The following is a 17369-nucleotide window of genomic DNA, read 5'->3' as shown; positions in this document are numbered from 1 at the left end:
GGGGGGATGAAAGGGAGAAGTGGCAAGGCAAGAAAAGAAAAGAGCAATAAGTGAGATCAAGACAAAAAGCAGGGAGAGAGAAAACTCTGTAAGCTGTTCTGATGGTTGTAAAGCATCGTGAGCAGGACCAATGTTTGTCCAAGTCCAACCTTGAAGGTGTGAACAACCTTCCACAATACTGCTCACCTTCCATTGTACCGCTCCTTCTGTCTCCTTTCAATCTTGCTTGCTTTCTCACTCCCCCAAGCCCACCTTGTCCATTTCAAATAATACGCTATTGAAATTCTTTTATCCAATGCGATTTATAGAAGAACTATGAGTGCATTATTTTTAAACTGAAGTCCCATTGAGGAAGCTGGAGGTAAACTACGCCGGACTGTAAAGCCATTGGACATTACACAAACAAATTCAATAAATTCACAGATTTAGATTTCACGCTGCAACTGATAAGCACATATATTGGAAATCAGTAACACAATGAGCTCTCCTGCTACAAAACATCCAGTATTTTTTTATTCTCTTGTGCACAATTTTATTTGCTTCGAATGGTCTCCATGAGGATGTAAGTCAATGACCAGCTTCCACAAGTGTATTCAGAATCAAATATTTAAAAAAGGATTGCAATGGTTTTAGAGAGACCAATCACGAATCGACGACCTTAATCTTCACATGTTAATGCTGTTTTGGTGTGAAAAAGCTGTTCAACCTCCCCAAACAAATTTAAGATGCAATGACAAGATTGTGGGGCTGTAACTGTCCTAAATCTCCCCACATCCTGCATTTCCTCTTCCCTTTTCAATATTTCTCTCACTGAATCCATCAATCTGTCTCACTCATTCCTTCCTTTTCTCCCTCCTGTGTACCTTTATGACCTGAACATTCAAAAGAGGAGCCGCCAGGGAACAGTGCGGGTGACTTTCAGTTCTGAGAAGATGAAGTATTTTGGAGACAAAGCCCCTTGTCATGTTAATGTTTTCACTTCTTTCAAGTTCCTCAATGGGGGATTCTGGAACAGTATAACACTTTAACCACATGTTAAAACTACAGCAGCATCTGGCCATTTGCATAGTGATGTGTGTGAGTTGGTGAGATGGAGGGAACTACTAATAGAGATGGAGAACAGTTAAAAAGGGATACAGACAAATAAAGGATAAGGGATTAAAAAGACATTAAGGAGGATTTTATGCTTAAATGTAATTTTTTCTTTGCAAAACATCTGCTTTTATTTAATGAATTTCTGATTATAACTGGACTGTAGATGTTCTGAATTTCAAAATCAGAGTCTGGTCTAGTAATATTTTAGACGGTCCTATCAGGTAAGCTATCAAATCATAACCCAAAAAAAACTGCAGAGCCATGTTTTCATTGATTTGTAAAATATAATAAGAAACTAAAGAATTTGATAAAATTCTTTCATAATACTTCCATCAGTAAAGTACACACTGCATCATAAAATATCTATGTTTGAATGTACCGGTGTTCATATAAATTGCAGGTGTCCATCCTATCTGAGCCTATATGGGAAAAAAATATTTACCACTGATTAGACAAATGTTGTCAAGTAGACCCTTACAGAATTAATCTTATGAATAAAGAAATGTCAACCCATGTGCAAAGATACAGCTGTTGAGTGATCAAGTGGCTGGCCTCTATAATCCCCAGGACTCAAGTCAGACCAGTGTTTCCTCTCCACTCCTCTACTCCCCAGCAGTTTCAGTGAGTGGACAACTCATTTGCTACAGAAAAGGAAAACGGCTTTCCTATTCTTCTGTGCAAAGACGTCTTAAGTGAGAGAGGGAGAGAGTAAGAGGGAGAGTGAATCAGCAGAGCACATTTCAGATGAAGGAGAGAGTGTTGACAGTATTTGTTCAGCTGTGCTAATGTTAGGACATTTAGAGCTGCAGAGGAAAATACTTAACACAAAGTTCTCTCAGTTTCACTTATATTCAAGTGGGAGCAGGCAGACTCCTTCTCTTTTACACACACCAACACTGTCCATACAGTGAAGGAATGAAGTGTGCATGAGTGAAAGCATAACGTGTGCAGAAGTGTGTATCCATGTGTGGGTGTGTGTGTGCGAGGGAAAGAGAGCTTGTAATAGATCAGAGAAAGAACAGTTTTGGTGCATAAAGCAGGGCCAGATGTGGAGCAGAAACCAGATCCCTAGACAGAGTGTAATGGTCCGTCCATTGACTTAACCAATCCAAACATGAAAAACAAAACCTCACACACAGATTTACTCATTTGACCGATGTCTCACAGTTGTATAGCATTTGATATTAGCTCATCCTAAAAGACTTGTTAAATCCCACAGTTTGCGTCCTTCCTGCATAAGGACAACTGAATGAATGTTCACTCCACCACGCCACACCAGAGTGAATTACAAGAGGTCAAAAATATGCTCTAAAAGTTTAATTAAAATATGTTGTCATATAACATGAGCCATAGAGCTGGTGGACTTTAAATGTACACTGGGAGACTGTTGTAACAATAACCTCGGTGACAGCCAACAGAATACTGACTTTAACCCTAACCTCAAAAATATTTAGAAACGTGTATTATCAGTGTAGAGGCTTGCCAGTAAAAAGGACTGAACATCGTGTGCTGCTTCCTTTTTTGACAAATGCAAGCCATTGAAATTCACCAGTGGCTTAGTGAAAAGAATCTTTCCAACCTGGTTAACTGAAGGTTATATGCAAACCACTAAACACTAACATATGCTTTTGGTATATCACAGAAAGAACAGAGGACAGAGGAAAGGGTCTTAAGCAATACAGCATATAGGGTTGAGTTTTTCTGTAGTCCTGGCTGGAACACAAATACCATTTTGGAAGACTAATCCAAATTTTTGTAAAGTCCGTCTTCGTCAAAAGTATGTGTTTTAAATAAGGTTCTAAATATCAGAACATCCCATTACCCATTATCTAAAACCTTATTATCAGCACCATTGTAGGAATAGACAATGCCTGTCACAGTGAATATTACATTTGAAAATTGAATATTTAAATGAATCCCTCACCTGAGCGACCCTTCTTATCAGCCCCATTGTGGAGAAAGACAATGCATTACATTAATGTGACTATTATATTTCATCCTCATCCTGTTGAAATTGCGAATTTCCTGTTTAACCATTTTTCCTGACACTGTCCACTTTGTGTAGAAAATGTTTCTTGACCTTGTGAGCGGGCGAACCCGCTGACAATGCATCAGTGTCAACAATACATGGCCACCAAGAGGGGAGTCAAATGCTTGTGTCAGTTCAAGTGTTAAAATACAATGGCAAAGATGGACAAGCAAGGTTTTGCAGGAACTTATAATTTAATATTTAAATGAAGGAAGAAATCAATTACCTTCTTTTCAGTGGTGCACCGCGCATGTGTCAGCTCCAACTGCAGTCGCTCCATCTCTTTGTTGGCATGGTGCAACTGGTCCTGGATCTGCTGCCTCTGCTGTCTTTCTGTGCTCAGGCTGGTTCTGGTCTGATCCAGGGTTTCACTGGTGTCACTCAACATGCACTCACTTGTTTGTAACTGGGGTGATGAGCAGAGATAGAGAGAAGAGTAGAGAGGAGAAGAATAAGTACAGTATGTCTGGTTTGAACCTTCTCCAAAGGCTGAGAGAGGGACAGTGAAAGGCAGGCAGGCAGCTGTAGAGACAGCTGAGGAGGAGAGGCACACATGGAGAAGAATGGGTGACGCGTTACAACAAGATACAAGTGGTAGAAGACGGAGATGACAATTTAAGTACGTTTGCCTCCGCTCTGTCTCCATAGCAGTGAAAAGGAACATCATAAAGGCTTTGTGCCAGGCTGGGGAACCTTCAGTTACTGCTTTGACTCAGGACCAATAAAACTGCTTGACTGAACATCATAAAGTCGTAGGACACTAACTGTAGACTAGTGCTTCTTAAACCTTGGGACAAGGCTCGCAGAGAGCTGCGGCCCTTTTTCTATCTGCTCCCCATCAGACAAACAATTCTTTTCTCAACATGGGTTCTTTGAAAACACCACATTTCTAGATTTTTAGCTGGGCTCCTACACTGTTCTATGTACACAAAAATAATGGTCTCATGTACACATACCACTGGAACAGCTGACAGACACCACTTCCAGATGGGAACTGGTGGAGGTATTCAAAATATCTGAGTCACTATTAATACTTAGGCTGTAAAAGTATAAATAGTAGTATTACATCAATAATCATTCAGTGCATCTTGTCTGCTCTATACTGTATGTGAGCTAGTGTTTAGTTGTGTCCTTTAGCTTCAAGTTAATTGTGCACTCACTGCGTAACTATAATGGTATTAACTATATTGTGTAACTCCTTGTGTTATCAAATTAATTTTGCCACACCTGTGACATTGAAAGTATACATAGTGAGGCCAAGCATTTGAAGACAACATTGTTGAAATGATCACATTTAAACTGCTGCCTCCTCCAGAATACAAATGGTATCCATAAACTAACATGGAAATGAAGTTAGTGTTAGTGGGAATAAAGAGAATTTCAAGTGTTCCCTAAGTCAAGTAACTTATAATGCTTTTATGATCAATGTACTTTGTTTAGTTGGCTGGCAGGCACCTGCACCACTAAAACACTAGCAGCAGATGAATGACTTGGTTTGGTCAAGGACACAGTAAATGGGTTAATTTAAGCCTAAAACACATCACTGCCACGCGCCACTCTGATATACCTAGAGGAGCGAGAGGGGGAGGAAAAGAAGGAGAGAGAAAAATACAGTGGGAGAAAGAATGAGAAGAAGGAGAGGAAAAGGACAACGAGAGAAACCTAAAGGCCATTCCATTCGTCACACGCATGACTCTTTAATGTTCCCATACATTACAATTGGTTCTCATTGGGGCAAGGGCGAGACTGGAACAGGGGCGATGAAAGAGAGAAAAAGAAAGACAAAAAAGGGAGAGATAAAGAAAGCAAGAAAGAATAATCTGAGGAAAAATAATGAATGAATGACGAAATGAAGAAACATGTAAACAAATAATTAACCCCTCCCCCACTCTTGGTCCCTCTCTTGGCTACGTGGTATTCATACGAACATGGTTCTTTATTGTACGACGAGCTAACCCTCTGCGGAGCTAAGATGGTGGCGATGAGTTATTAAATATGGAGAGAGGACGAGAGAGGGAAGGCACAGGAGGAGGGGAAGAAGGACGGATGATTAACTGTGAAGGAAGTAAAAAATGAGGAGTATTCCCCGATGTACCTGACTGGATTTGATTTAGAGAAGGTTGCCCAATTCTGTTCCTTATTTAAGAAGAGCTCCCCTCCTGTGTGCTGTGTTATGTGTGTGTGCGCGCGCGCGTGAGAAATAGTGTGTTACCTACTTTGCTCTGCAGTAAAGCCAGGCGTTCTTTGAGCTGTGTGTTGTCTTGGACCAGCTGTTGTGTGTGTTTCTCCTTTATAGCCAAGGTTCCCTTCAGAGAGTCCTGTGTGGCTCGCAGAATAACCGCATCCTGGTCCAGATGCCTCACATGCTCCTCGCTTGCTTTTATCTAACACACACACACACAACACAACACAACACAACACAATGGTCTGTACATACACATATACGACTATACTATTACTATTATACGACTATTCGTTTTCTTTTTCAAATGTTTTCTTGTACGCATTTAAAGTCATTGGATAAGTAAGAAAATCTCATGTGCCAAATAGTCTCTTGTGGGTACCAGATCTCTGGAGTACCAGTTTTAACGGATCACTGGGGAAAGTCTGTCCAAAAATGTTGTTAAAGATAATTGAAAGTGACAGCTTTATCATGTTTTGTGCGAGGTCCATTAGTGTTTGATATTTTGTTTGACAAACGTCCAAACTCTAGCCAAACCATTGTTTTTTGAAATGTATAATAACATGTAAAACTGACACGTCAATACTTTTATCGTCAACCTCCATCCTTTTTCAGTGAAGCAGAATAAAACATTATTTATGTCTAATAAAAACTAAAACAAAATAAATGTTGCTGTTTATATGCTCTGGTAATTATTGGGGGAAAGAGTCTGATTATTTCTAAGGAAGCAGACAGTGGTTGAACTCCTCACCCCAATGCATGAACGTGAGTGTGTGTGGGTCGGTGGTTCAGAACCCCTCGCCAAATCAAAGCCCCTATTCATTAGCACTGTGTTAAATGAGCCCTGTGTTAGATTAGTAAGGAGGCTCCACAGACAGTCAACACACAAACAAACACACAACACATTTACATAGACACACGCATGCACACTTCTGTATGCATGTGTGCGCACAAATACACACCCTCACATATCAAACTGGATGGTTAAGATTTATGAGACACAAAGACCACATTTGGATATAACCAAACACACACACACACACACACAGTAGGGATCTACAGTTCAGCTCCCTTCTTAACTTCTGATCTCTCTCAAGCTCTCTCGCCTCCCTTAACAGCAGACTCTGGACTTGTCTTGGCACTGACACAACCCACCTCTGCCTCCTTCAGTGAGCCCCCCAGACAATCCAGTATATATATCATCCAGCGTATTGTAACAGCGAGCTAAAGGTGGTCTTTTATGCAGTTAACTCATCTACAGCATGGCTAATGGATGGTAACAATTATAAGCAATGGGGCAGCCCGTATAGCGACTCTGAATTAAAATTACTCTTTTATCTGGATATTGCACCAATGTTAGTGTGACTATTGGGAAATAAAATAAGTTTTACAAAACTGAGACAATAATGTGTGAATTTCAGTGCTTCAGCCAAGTTCAACAATACATAAATGGGCAAAAGTTCGTCTTCTTTATGTAAACCCATCTAAAGTGCAAGAGGGATTTCAGATGAAGAACGATTATGAAGCAAAAGAGCACATTTTCTATGCATTTTAAATATTATTACCATCAATGTCGAACCAAGTTAGAGCCTGATATCTCCCAACATTCAGCTACTATACTTGACGACAGTTCGTGCTATTAAACACAAAGGATATTTCACATAATTTTGCAAACAACATAATATACAGCTTATGCAAATATTCAAGGAAAATATTTGCCAAAGCTGTTTGCCACTATCAACAATATATTATGAGGTTTTGAACACATGTGTGAAGATATACATTTACTTGAAGATGTATTTCAAAAATAAGCTTAATTAAGGTATTAGCAGAGTCTATGGTACTGCCATCTCTGCCAGTGCAAATACTCAAATGAAAGAAGGGCAACTTTGTGAGGACCAAACCTTCTCCAGCAAGATGACCTTTAGTGCTTTTGTTAAAAAACTAACTTCAGTTATTAAAAACCCACCCATCATTTACCTGTTCAGATATTAACATTCACAACAACCATGTCTACCATCAGTTCAACTTTCATGTGATTTGGTCTATGACATTTAACAGGAGAATTATTTTCTTAGGTTTATGTGTTAATAGAACAGGACTGTACCTTGTGTGCGGTACTCTTCAGTTCTTTTTACATTTACAGTATGTTGCTCAACTGAAAGCTATGCAGGACGGGTGAGATGCATACACATTCACACAGGCTTAAAAGTAAACCCCAATCAGACATTTTTAATCAGTCAGTAACTTGTTGTCCTAAACATTCAGGAAATTCTAATCATGTCTGTCTCTTCACTGGATGTGTCAGGTAAACAAAAAAATTGAATCCTTCATTGCTGCAGTATATTTTGTGGCCCTGATTCACATTTTAACAGAACATTCTTAACTTTGCGTTGGTATTTTATGAGAGGGTATTCAGCATATGTTATGTGAAAGGCATTTTGTAGAGCGCAGGGGCCCAAGGAGAGTATTTCAAATACTCAGGGCAACTATTAGGCAGGTCTAACACTGTAACAATGCTGAATTACATATTTTGCATATGACTGGAGTACAGCCTCAGATATTGAGCATCAAGATTTTGACATCTCAGCTGTAAAACGTTGATCTACAGTATATGTATCTAAACTAAGATGTTAAATCAGGATTGATAAATTAACAAGGTTTAGGAAGCGAGTGATAGATTTCAACTACATGAGAAGACAACCACATACAAGAGTAAATACAGAGAACAATGTGATAAATATTTTAAATACTGATTAGTCAGTGTCATCTTAATTAAAGATTTAATATTTGACTAACTAATCCCAGGAAGTGCATAAAAAAGCTAATGATTTGATGGCTGATGCTTCAGTGTGTGAGTGTTGCTACAGTGGCAGCCTGGATCCTGCCATGGCCAAGTTCCTGCAAGACCACAAACAGGGCAATGTACTATATATCTGGTAATTTAAGGGGCTTTGATTTTTCTGATTGGGAAAGGTAGCTATGATATACAGTATTTTTTCGGGGTGAAAGTTAAATGTCTTGACTTTGATCACCAGTGTCACATCAAAAAGTGATAATCTGTAATCTGTAAGATTTTGCAATGGTAATCTGCCATGTTCATATAAAAGTCACATAAATCTTGGAAAAATGCAGTTCTGTTACTTACTGGTCTGCAGATAGGGTAACTTAAATCTCATCTCATCTCATATTTGCTTATATTGTTGGTTGTAATTTCTTATGAAACTGGTATTCTCAACTCAAATCATCAAATAGTATTTAGAATTTTCCACAATCCCACTGATGGTATGGTAACAGTGACCATACTGAGGGAACTATAACTGTCAAAATCCTTCCCATAGCTCAAGGTCTTTCCATCAATGACTTTCATAACTTCATAATATTGTTACATAATTAATACATTAAGGTGATATTCCTCATCTCCAAATCTGCCACCATCAGAGATGATTAAAGGTTCCCAGGTGGTATGTGTAAAGTCTTAATTCTCCAGTGGGGGAGTATAGGAGCTTCGAAGAAAGAATATCACATTTGTGATTTTATTTCAAATTAGAGCCTAAGCCTTGGACTTTCATATTAGTAGAGTCCCTATTGAGAGAGAAACCTCAATCTGATCAAGTCTCATTACTTTAGCAATTAAAGTTTCACCCCTGGGGTCCTCCCCTTAACTCCTGCCCCCCTGCCTCCTCCTGTCTCCTTTCCTTTATTCTCTCGTCCTAGACATCATGTGTTTTTGCCACCAAGGCGGAGGAGAGGAGAGCAGCTTGCGCAAATCCTTGATTGGCCAAACTCTATCCTCCATCTAGGATTACGAATAGAAATGGAACATTTGAGGACAAAGGAAGGAGGGGTGAGATGGGAAGAGACAGAGAGAAAAAAAGAGGGAGATTGAGTGTGAGAGAGAGATGTGAGTTGCAGAGTTATGGGCACATAGAGGGAGAGAGGGTGGCTAATATAATTGAATTAAAAAGATGGAGCGGGGCCATTTCTAAGCAGGTGGGAGTGTGGAGTGAGAAAGAGCAGGCGAGATATTAACTTCTAATAAAAGAGAGATTAGAAAGTGGCTAGGAGGACTGCTCTGTCTTTACCTATGGGAGTGACGGCCCCCACATAACCTTTCACTGCAATATGCACACTGATATTGGCCGCCATATTCTCAGTATACCACACATAGGCATCCAAATGCATATACACAAGCATTCATATACGTACCTTTGTTTCTGCACGTTTGCACCCAACAGAAATGGACATACAGAATATATACACACATATATGGTGGAATTTGAGGTGCCACAAAAGCACACACGCACATGCACACATACACACGCACGCACGCGCGCGCGCACACACACACACACACACACACACACACACGAGTGCAGTGTGACAGCAATGCATTATCAGCTCTTATTCAATGATCCAACAGGCGGCAGCCATCAGATAATGAAGAAGCAGCTCTTTGGGAAGCTGCTGCTATACAGACAATTAATTAACTAATTGGTCTAACAAGCTCGTTAAAGCCACGCTTTTTTTGGCAGCCAGTGTGAATACATTAACAAGGCTAATTCAATTAACCAGGTGCAGATTTCACAGCTGCCTCTCTCATGGCCACACACACACACACACACACACACACACACACACACACACACACACACACACACATACACACTATATTCCTACAGGTGTTGTGTACATGTTCGCTTCATTTGACTCTGATGTCTTTCTCAGCGAAACCTTGGCATAATGGTATGCAGATCAAGTGGCGTATACCTGCGTCTTTGTGCATGTATTTGTGTCAGTTTTTCTGCCTCAATGGGATGGTGCACCTTTGAATCAAAAGTGCAACTCAATAAGCTCTAGCAGCATAAGTAATCTGTAAAATTGAAAGGGTAAAAACTAAGTGGGTGGAAAAAGTGACTGAAGCACTATGATAGGATAGTTAAATTAGCTAACAGAATCCCAGGGGTAAACCAATTTTAGCCAAATGCTTCACAATGCAATACAATTTTTAATTTGTTCCAAAGATTTTCAGTATTATACATTCATGTGTGTATTTGAAAAAAAAAAAAAAGAGTACTAAGTTTGTCTTTGTCTTTGTCTTTGTCTACTGGTCCCAGTACTTGGCAGTCAACATTCATAAACATATTATTATTGGGTAAGCAGGCAGCAATAATTATTTTGCCATTCTAACAAGGACACATTCATTTTTTAGAATTTGTAACATGGCAACATAAAATCACATCTAAATTTTATACAAAACAAAAGTATTTGAAGCATTTGCTTAAGGACACTTGCAATCTTACCTTTTGTCTCGCTGCATTCAGCTCTTCAGTTAGTTGGTTCATCCTCGCCTCTGTCTCCTCCATCCTTCTATCAAATAAGGCGCTGAGCTCGCCCCTCAAAGACACCATTTTGGCCTTGGCCTGGAACACATAGTCAGTGGCTCATGTTCATTCACTGTTACAGACTGCAGACAAAGCTGTGTCAGTTTCGGCCGGCTCACTTTTGTGCTTCTGTATTGTCTTCCCGCAAAGATTCTCTATTGTTAAAATTGACAAAGAATCTGTTATGAGGAACACTGTGTGGAATTATCCTCAGGAAGACAAATTCTCAATAAAGTGGCAAGAAACACATCACGCTGAGACTGTTACCATGATTTGATTTTCTTACTCTGCACACACACAACAGACAGTACAAATATTGCTCATACATGTTAGGATGGAGAGTATGCACTCAGCTTATACCAACTGTACATACAGGCATAAAGTATGCATAAATCTACACATGCACGCTTATACACAAACAAATATAAAGATAGTAGAGTGGGACTTTTGATGACAGTGCTTGTCGAAAGGTGAAAGGCTTGTAAGTTTGATGTGTGATCTCTGTGTGAGTGTGTGTGAGTGTGTGTGTGTGTGTGTGAGCGTGTGTGTCTGTGTGTGTGTGTGTGTGTGTGTGGACGTGTATGTGCATGGTGATTTGGTGGGTGTGGTTTGTTATGGCAGCAACTACAGTGGAAGCTCCCTCATAGGCTGATAAAGAGCTGAGGTCGGTGGTTAGCTAAACTCCCATGGAGATGATACCACTGATTAATTTCCTCCGTCCTCATTGCCTTTTCCCCCTCCCCCATCCATAGGTCCGCCTGTCCCTTCCCCCAGCCCCTTTAGCCACTGCTGAATATTAAATAAGCCCCCTTTTTTAATTTCCAGATAACCACAGTTCATTTTTCTCAAAGTGTCATATAGCCATGACATAGTGTAGCAGCCTATATATTAGGAATGGCTGATGTGAGTTATTGTTATCTTTTTTCCATTGACTGCCTTTGTGTCCCACTGTACACTACGCATGGCTAAATCATTAGCTGCATATGTGGTACAAATATCGAACAACACCATATGTAATTTGCAATGAAATTTCCTATCTTGACAGTTAGACATGCCCATGTTGCCATGTTAAGAGCCAAAAAGTAACAAACATCTCTGTTTCACCATACCATAAATTTTGCCTGTGGTGTTTGTTTTCTGCTGGTTAATAATGAAGTCTGAGTTTGAGTGTATGTTTGTACATGTTGGCCAGGGAGAAGGAGAAGAGAGGTGAATCTATACTGCTGTAGGGTATTTTCTAATTATTTTTCCCACTGAGCTCTACCACTTAGAGGCTGATGATAAAGAGGTAACTGACACACAGCGACAAAACAGACAGTTTGTACAATGTATATATATAAATATATATATAACATTGTGTGTGTACTCTATGGGCAAATACTCTCTCAGCCATTAATGTGTGCACACATGTGAACACAGACACACACAGACCGACACACACCACGGGTGTCATCACTCAATGTCCCAGCTGCAAATGAAATTTCATTCTCTCTAACAATTTGAGCAGCCCATTCTGAAATATCTCTCTGCCTGCTGCCTCCCTACCCCCCTACTTCTGGGTCTTCACTAAATCACACCCTATTTTTTTCATTGCCAATCTGCACACCCTTTACTTTATCCTTTATTCAAACCACACGCTGACCAAAAACCATCACATGCGCAAACTGTGCCCGCTCATTTGTGTTTTTGTCAGTGTGATTAAATATTTATTAACCCTTGTATTTGCACACAAGTTAACACTTTGCTATCCTATCACTAGGCTCTGTCCTACAACAGCTGCTCTCGGGTTTTAGCTTTTCCTCTCTTGCATTGTTGTGGCTTCCTATCATCATATTACTCCACATCACCTGCTTGCATAGCCTGGAACCTCGCCCAGGAAACTGGAGAAGTGGGAAGTGATTTGGAAAAATGAGGGCAATAAAAAAGAAACACAGGGATGAATGGAGAGATGTGATATAAGGTAATATGCTAACCCAATCAGCAGGCTGCTGTTTGCCAACAGTATAATCAACATATTGGCTTAATGTTATTACAGCTATATGAGAAATAATATTGCGTGAAATGATATTGCGGGGCACGTGCATGGCTGAGTGTGCACTCGTGAACGAGCTCACGTGTCCAGATGTATGTATCACTTACCACTTTTGTGGCACAGACAGGCCAAAACATACACACACAGTGCTACAAAGATGCTAAATTCTGCATGCATGCACAGACTGCAAAGAATTACGCTACTGATTGCTTACTCTATGATTAATATTGATTAGATTTGAAAAAAGTGGTATTATTTTACCCCTCTGACAATTTTAATTTGTTTTAAGATAAGATTTTAAGAAGTAAAACGAGATTTACTTGAATGGGTTATTGGTTAGTTCAGTTAAATTTAGATCATTTTCACTTTGCGTGCACGCATGCACACACACACAGACATCTGCATATATTCATAGGCACCGAGTGCCCACTGGCTCTGACACAAGAGGATATTACTTAGTGCGTGGCTTCCATATCCTGAATGCATAAGGCCGCTGATGGCCTCTATTGATGGACACTGCCGTGAAGCCATCACTCAAGTTATGGAGCTTTAATTGGAGACAGCATAAAACGATAAACCAAGAAACATGCATGGCTGAACAGCCCAATGTAAACCATTAATCATCGCACAGGCAAAGACAAGTAGCCGCCACATACAAGCATGCACACACACACAGACATATGCATACCGGCAAGAGGGTGCACACAGCTGCAGAAGCACACATACGCTGCCCTTGCACCACACACCTTGCATTTGTGTGCATATTTGCACACACACACACACACACACACACACGTGGCAGAGACAAGTGTCCCAGTCACATATTCTCATGATAGATGACCCATTTAACTTTGATTTCTGAGAGAAATGAGTTCACCAGCGATACGGGGTTACCCCAAACACACACACTCATTCATAGTACACACAGATATTATACATGAGCTACATATATGAACTCACAGTGTGCATTTGGTTTATATGTAAATAATAGCTTGAATTATTTTGCAGATACGTGTATTCATGCTCTCTCTCTTTCTCAAACACACACACACACACGCACACACACGCACACACAGCCACTTATTTGCATGAGAAGGGTTATAATATGGGGATGATTTGTGATGTAAGCAATCAGAAGTGAAGCAATTCATCAGTAGCTGCGTCTAACACACATCTCCACTAGTCATAAATACTAATCTACACACACGCACACGTACACCTGCTTGTAAAATCCGCACAATCCCACAGAGAAGACAATAAATCAGAAGAGCAAAAAGTTGGCATGGAGGCAAAAGTGATAACAACACAAACTCACACAAATGTGCTCTCACACACATCACACCCTCTGCAAATACTTGGAATAAAATAAAAAACTGACAGACACATATGTTTTAGGAAAGTTGGATTCTATGTAGTCTTCTTCACGTCTGTAAAGCCTGGGAAACAAGTAGCAGGTGCTGTCAATATAAGTTTGTTATAAGATGTTTGTTACGCACACAGCGGCTAATGTACCTTGGTTAAAGTGTTTTTACAATGTGTCTTAATCTTTGTATATAAATATATCTGGCTTGACTTGACTTTGTTTTATTACTTGACTACTGGATGTTATGAACAGTGACTTGTGCAATTCGGCAGCTCCATCTCATCTAGCACTAACGCAGGGTTGGAAAAAATATGAAAAGAGGAGATAAAAGAAAGGCATGACCTGAAAATGATTAAGAGAGAAGACCATATTACCTATACAATATGTCTGTGGCTGCATCTAAGTAAAAAGCCATCTAAATCTAGGAAAGATACAGAACTAGGTAAGGATAAAGATTTGTTTATTAGATAGCAGTTGAAGTAGATAGAGATGTCATTGATTTAGAGAGAGGGTGCTGTGAGGAATTTCTTGAAAAGATGAAGTCTCACATTAAAAGGGAAGATAAGAAGTGACTGCTGCTCTGACTGGAGTAAGAAGGTCATCTTTCCAAAGGGAAGTGAGTAGAAGAGCTGAGAAAACTCAAGGTCTCTGTGTCAGTGGGTTAAACAACTCAGTAGGTTGACATGGAACAGGAGAACCGTACCGTTTCCCAATGTTTTTGTACAGAAGTGTGGCTGCTGCCAAGTACAAAAGCATTTCTGTTCCAGCTTTAGTCCCATGAGCAATTCATTGTTGCAAAGTGATAATGTTGTAATCCAGTCCTTTTCTTATTTGGTCGTTGATTGCAAACGCCCCACAACTAACTGCACCCCACCACCGCTACTGTCTGGTGACACATGAGACAGTGTTGATATTTAGACAGATGGATGGTGCATTAGAAGGATAAAAGCCTTCCAAATACACACCAACATGTACAACACGCGCACACACACGTTCCGTACAGCGGCTGCAGCCCCTCAGCGCTCCTCTGTCCTCACATGCTTGGTTTCCCCATCTAATTGCTGCCATTCGTCAGTGTGTGTATGTCTTTGTGCGCGCGCACGTGCGCGTGTGTGTGTGTATGCCAAGTGCTCCTATACTTTGTGTGTTTGTGTTTCTTTCATGATTCTGTCACTGTGCATTTACAAACAACTGGTGAAAAGAGAGAAAGTAACAGATAATCAGACAGACAGGTAAGAAAGGGACAGGAGAGAAAGACAGTAGACGCAGAGATACACACACACACACACACACACACAAACACTCACAGAACTGTCACAGTGCCATAGGGCATACTAAACCTGTCAGCATTTAAACCTGCTGGCTTGTACTCTGGCTTGCCAAGTGAAATTAGTCTCACATAATATGCCAGCCTCTTTATTGAAAACAACAAACACCTACTTTAGTTATACTATATAAATATATTGTTTTAAACACAAGCATAATCTTTTCACTTGGTACAAAAAATATGTGTATTTGTTAGTTAGGCGTTTTAGCCACTCTTCCCGCAGTGCAGATATTACGGATGTGATCGTGCGTACAGCAGGTAAAAGCAGTTATATATCAGGTAAAATAACCAGCAAGGAGAAAAAAAAAAGGAGAACAACCATATGGTACAGAAACTTCCAATTCTTCAGCATGGAGCAAATTAAAAGTCTAAGTGCATAAAATAAGTTAATTGCAACTTAACTTGACTTACATACAGTGTATCTGTAAACAAATGAGATTGATTGCACTCTTTTGGGCAATCATGAAAATGTGACGGGCTGATGAATAAACCTGTTTGTCTTCTGTGTGGCCGGAGTGTCTGCAAAATTACGTTGATGTGACAGTGTGTCTGTATGTGTTTAATAAGAAGGTCCATGTTATTACTTTTTTTTTCCTTTCACATGTGTGTGTGCGTGTGTGTGTGTGTGTGCCTATGTGTGTGTGTGGTTCAACATGATAATTTGTCAGTTTATGTTGTGAGGGGGCTAAACAGATAAGCAATCCACAGCTCAATCCTTCATCCCGCTCTGATTATAAATCAGCTGGAGCTCTCAAAAGCAATCAGCAAGAGCAATCTGCAGCCAGCACAGACACCTTATCAATCAGAGGGGACCATCACACTGTCACACACGCGCACATAAACTAAAGTAATACACACTCACATATTCGCACGGTCCTGCACCCTCAACCACATACACACAACCGTAAACACAAAGACAGGTATGCCGCAATTGTAATTCTACATCCCCACCCTGCAGCCTCTTCCCTCCTTCAAAACTTCCTTCCCTTTTCTAATTCTTTTTTTTTGTCTTGTGAAACAGGATCACAGAGTCGCAACGAGAGTTTCATCCAGCTAGCTGCCTGGCGGCCACGGAACTGTGCAGAGCGAGACACATCACTCCTAATTACAGTCTGATATTAATAACAGAGAAAAATATTAATCTTGGAGGTAAACACTAAGCCGCTTAAAGGAAAATTGCAAATAAATCAGATTATCTTATAGGAATATCCTCCGAATGGGCCGAGGGGGTAATGAGAAACCTGGGCCCAACCTCTCTCTCTATCTCTCTCTACATCCTTCTCTTTCTCGCTCTCTCTCTGTCATTTCCCACTCCCCTTTCTCCTGCGGGATTGAAAAAGGTGTGACTGTGTGTACGTGGTCTGGGTGTGTGTTTGTGAGCACATCTGTGTATTTATAAAACTGCAATGCGACCCTACCACCACCACTAGCATCACCTCCCTCATTCTCTCTCTCTCTCTCTGCTGCTGTATTCATTTTTCACCTCCAATTTTATTTTTTCATCAGTCGGGGGGCGCCGCCGAGCAGATTCAATTAGGTTCTATGATTGGGCCGCTGGCATTCAGCGGGGTCATGGAAAGGTTAAAGAATTCAGTGGCACAAACATGATTATGGCTCTGTAGCATTTGATCAGAAGTAAGGTTTGTCACGGCAAAGTGGAGCCCCCTCTGTTTCTTGCACTGGGACCACCGGCTCGACCTGAGTGTGATGTGAGAGTTGTTCCACGTCTTGGTTTAGTTGATTCTTCCATGGCATGGTAATTACATGCTGAAGATGCTGGATATACAGCAGGCATGGAGATACACAGAGCTGTGCATGTGCATGTGTGTGCACAGGTGTGGCAAGCTGCTACACCGGCGAGCATGAAAACACAAAATACATATGAACAGAAACATTCATTTTCTCTCTCTCTCTCTCTCTCTCTCTCTCTCTCACACACACACACACAAACACACAC

At 40.5% G+C, this 17369-nt stretch overlaps 1 protein-coding gene across 1 annotated transcript in view; it reads right to left on the bottom strand.

Annotated features, from left to right (window-relative positions):
* The window catches only part of LOC123980925 (putative uncharacterized protein MYH16), a 116323-nt gene that overhangs the window by 58138 nt on the left and 40816 nt on the right, over window positions 1-17369 (bottom strand). Inside the window, exons 7-9 of the mRNA XM_046065569.1 lie at window positions 10610-10729; window positions 5341-5508; window positions 3351-3530 (exon numbers count right to left, since the gene is read on the bottom strand). Of these exons, the coding sequence (XP_045921525.1) occupies window positions 3351-3530; window positions 5341-5508; window positions 10610-10729 (468 nt within the window). The remainder of the gene's footprint in view (window positions 1-3350; window positions 3531-5340; window positions 5509-10609; window positions 10730-17369) is intronic.

The sequence above is a fragment of the Micropterus dolomieu genome, linkage group LG01 (assembly GCF_021292245.1).
Source record: "Micropterus dolomieu isolate WLL.071019.BEF.003 ecotype Adirondacks linkage group LG01, ASM2129224v1, whole genome shotgun sequence".
In the NCBI taxonomy this organism is placed as follows: Eukaryota; Metazoa; Chordata; class Actinopteri; order Centrarchiformes; family Centrarchidae; genus Micropterus; species Micropterus dolomieu.
Note: the sequence above shows the minus strand (reverse complement) of the source record. Positions and strands in the feature narration are given on the sequence as shown.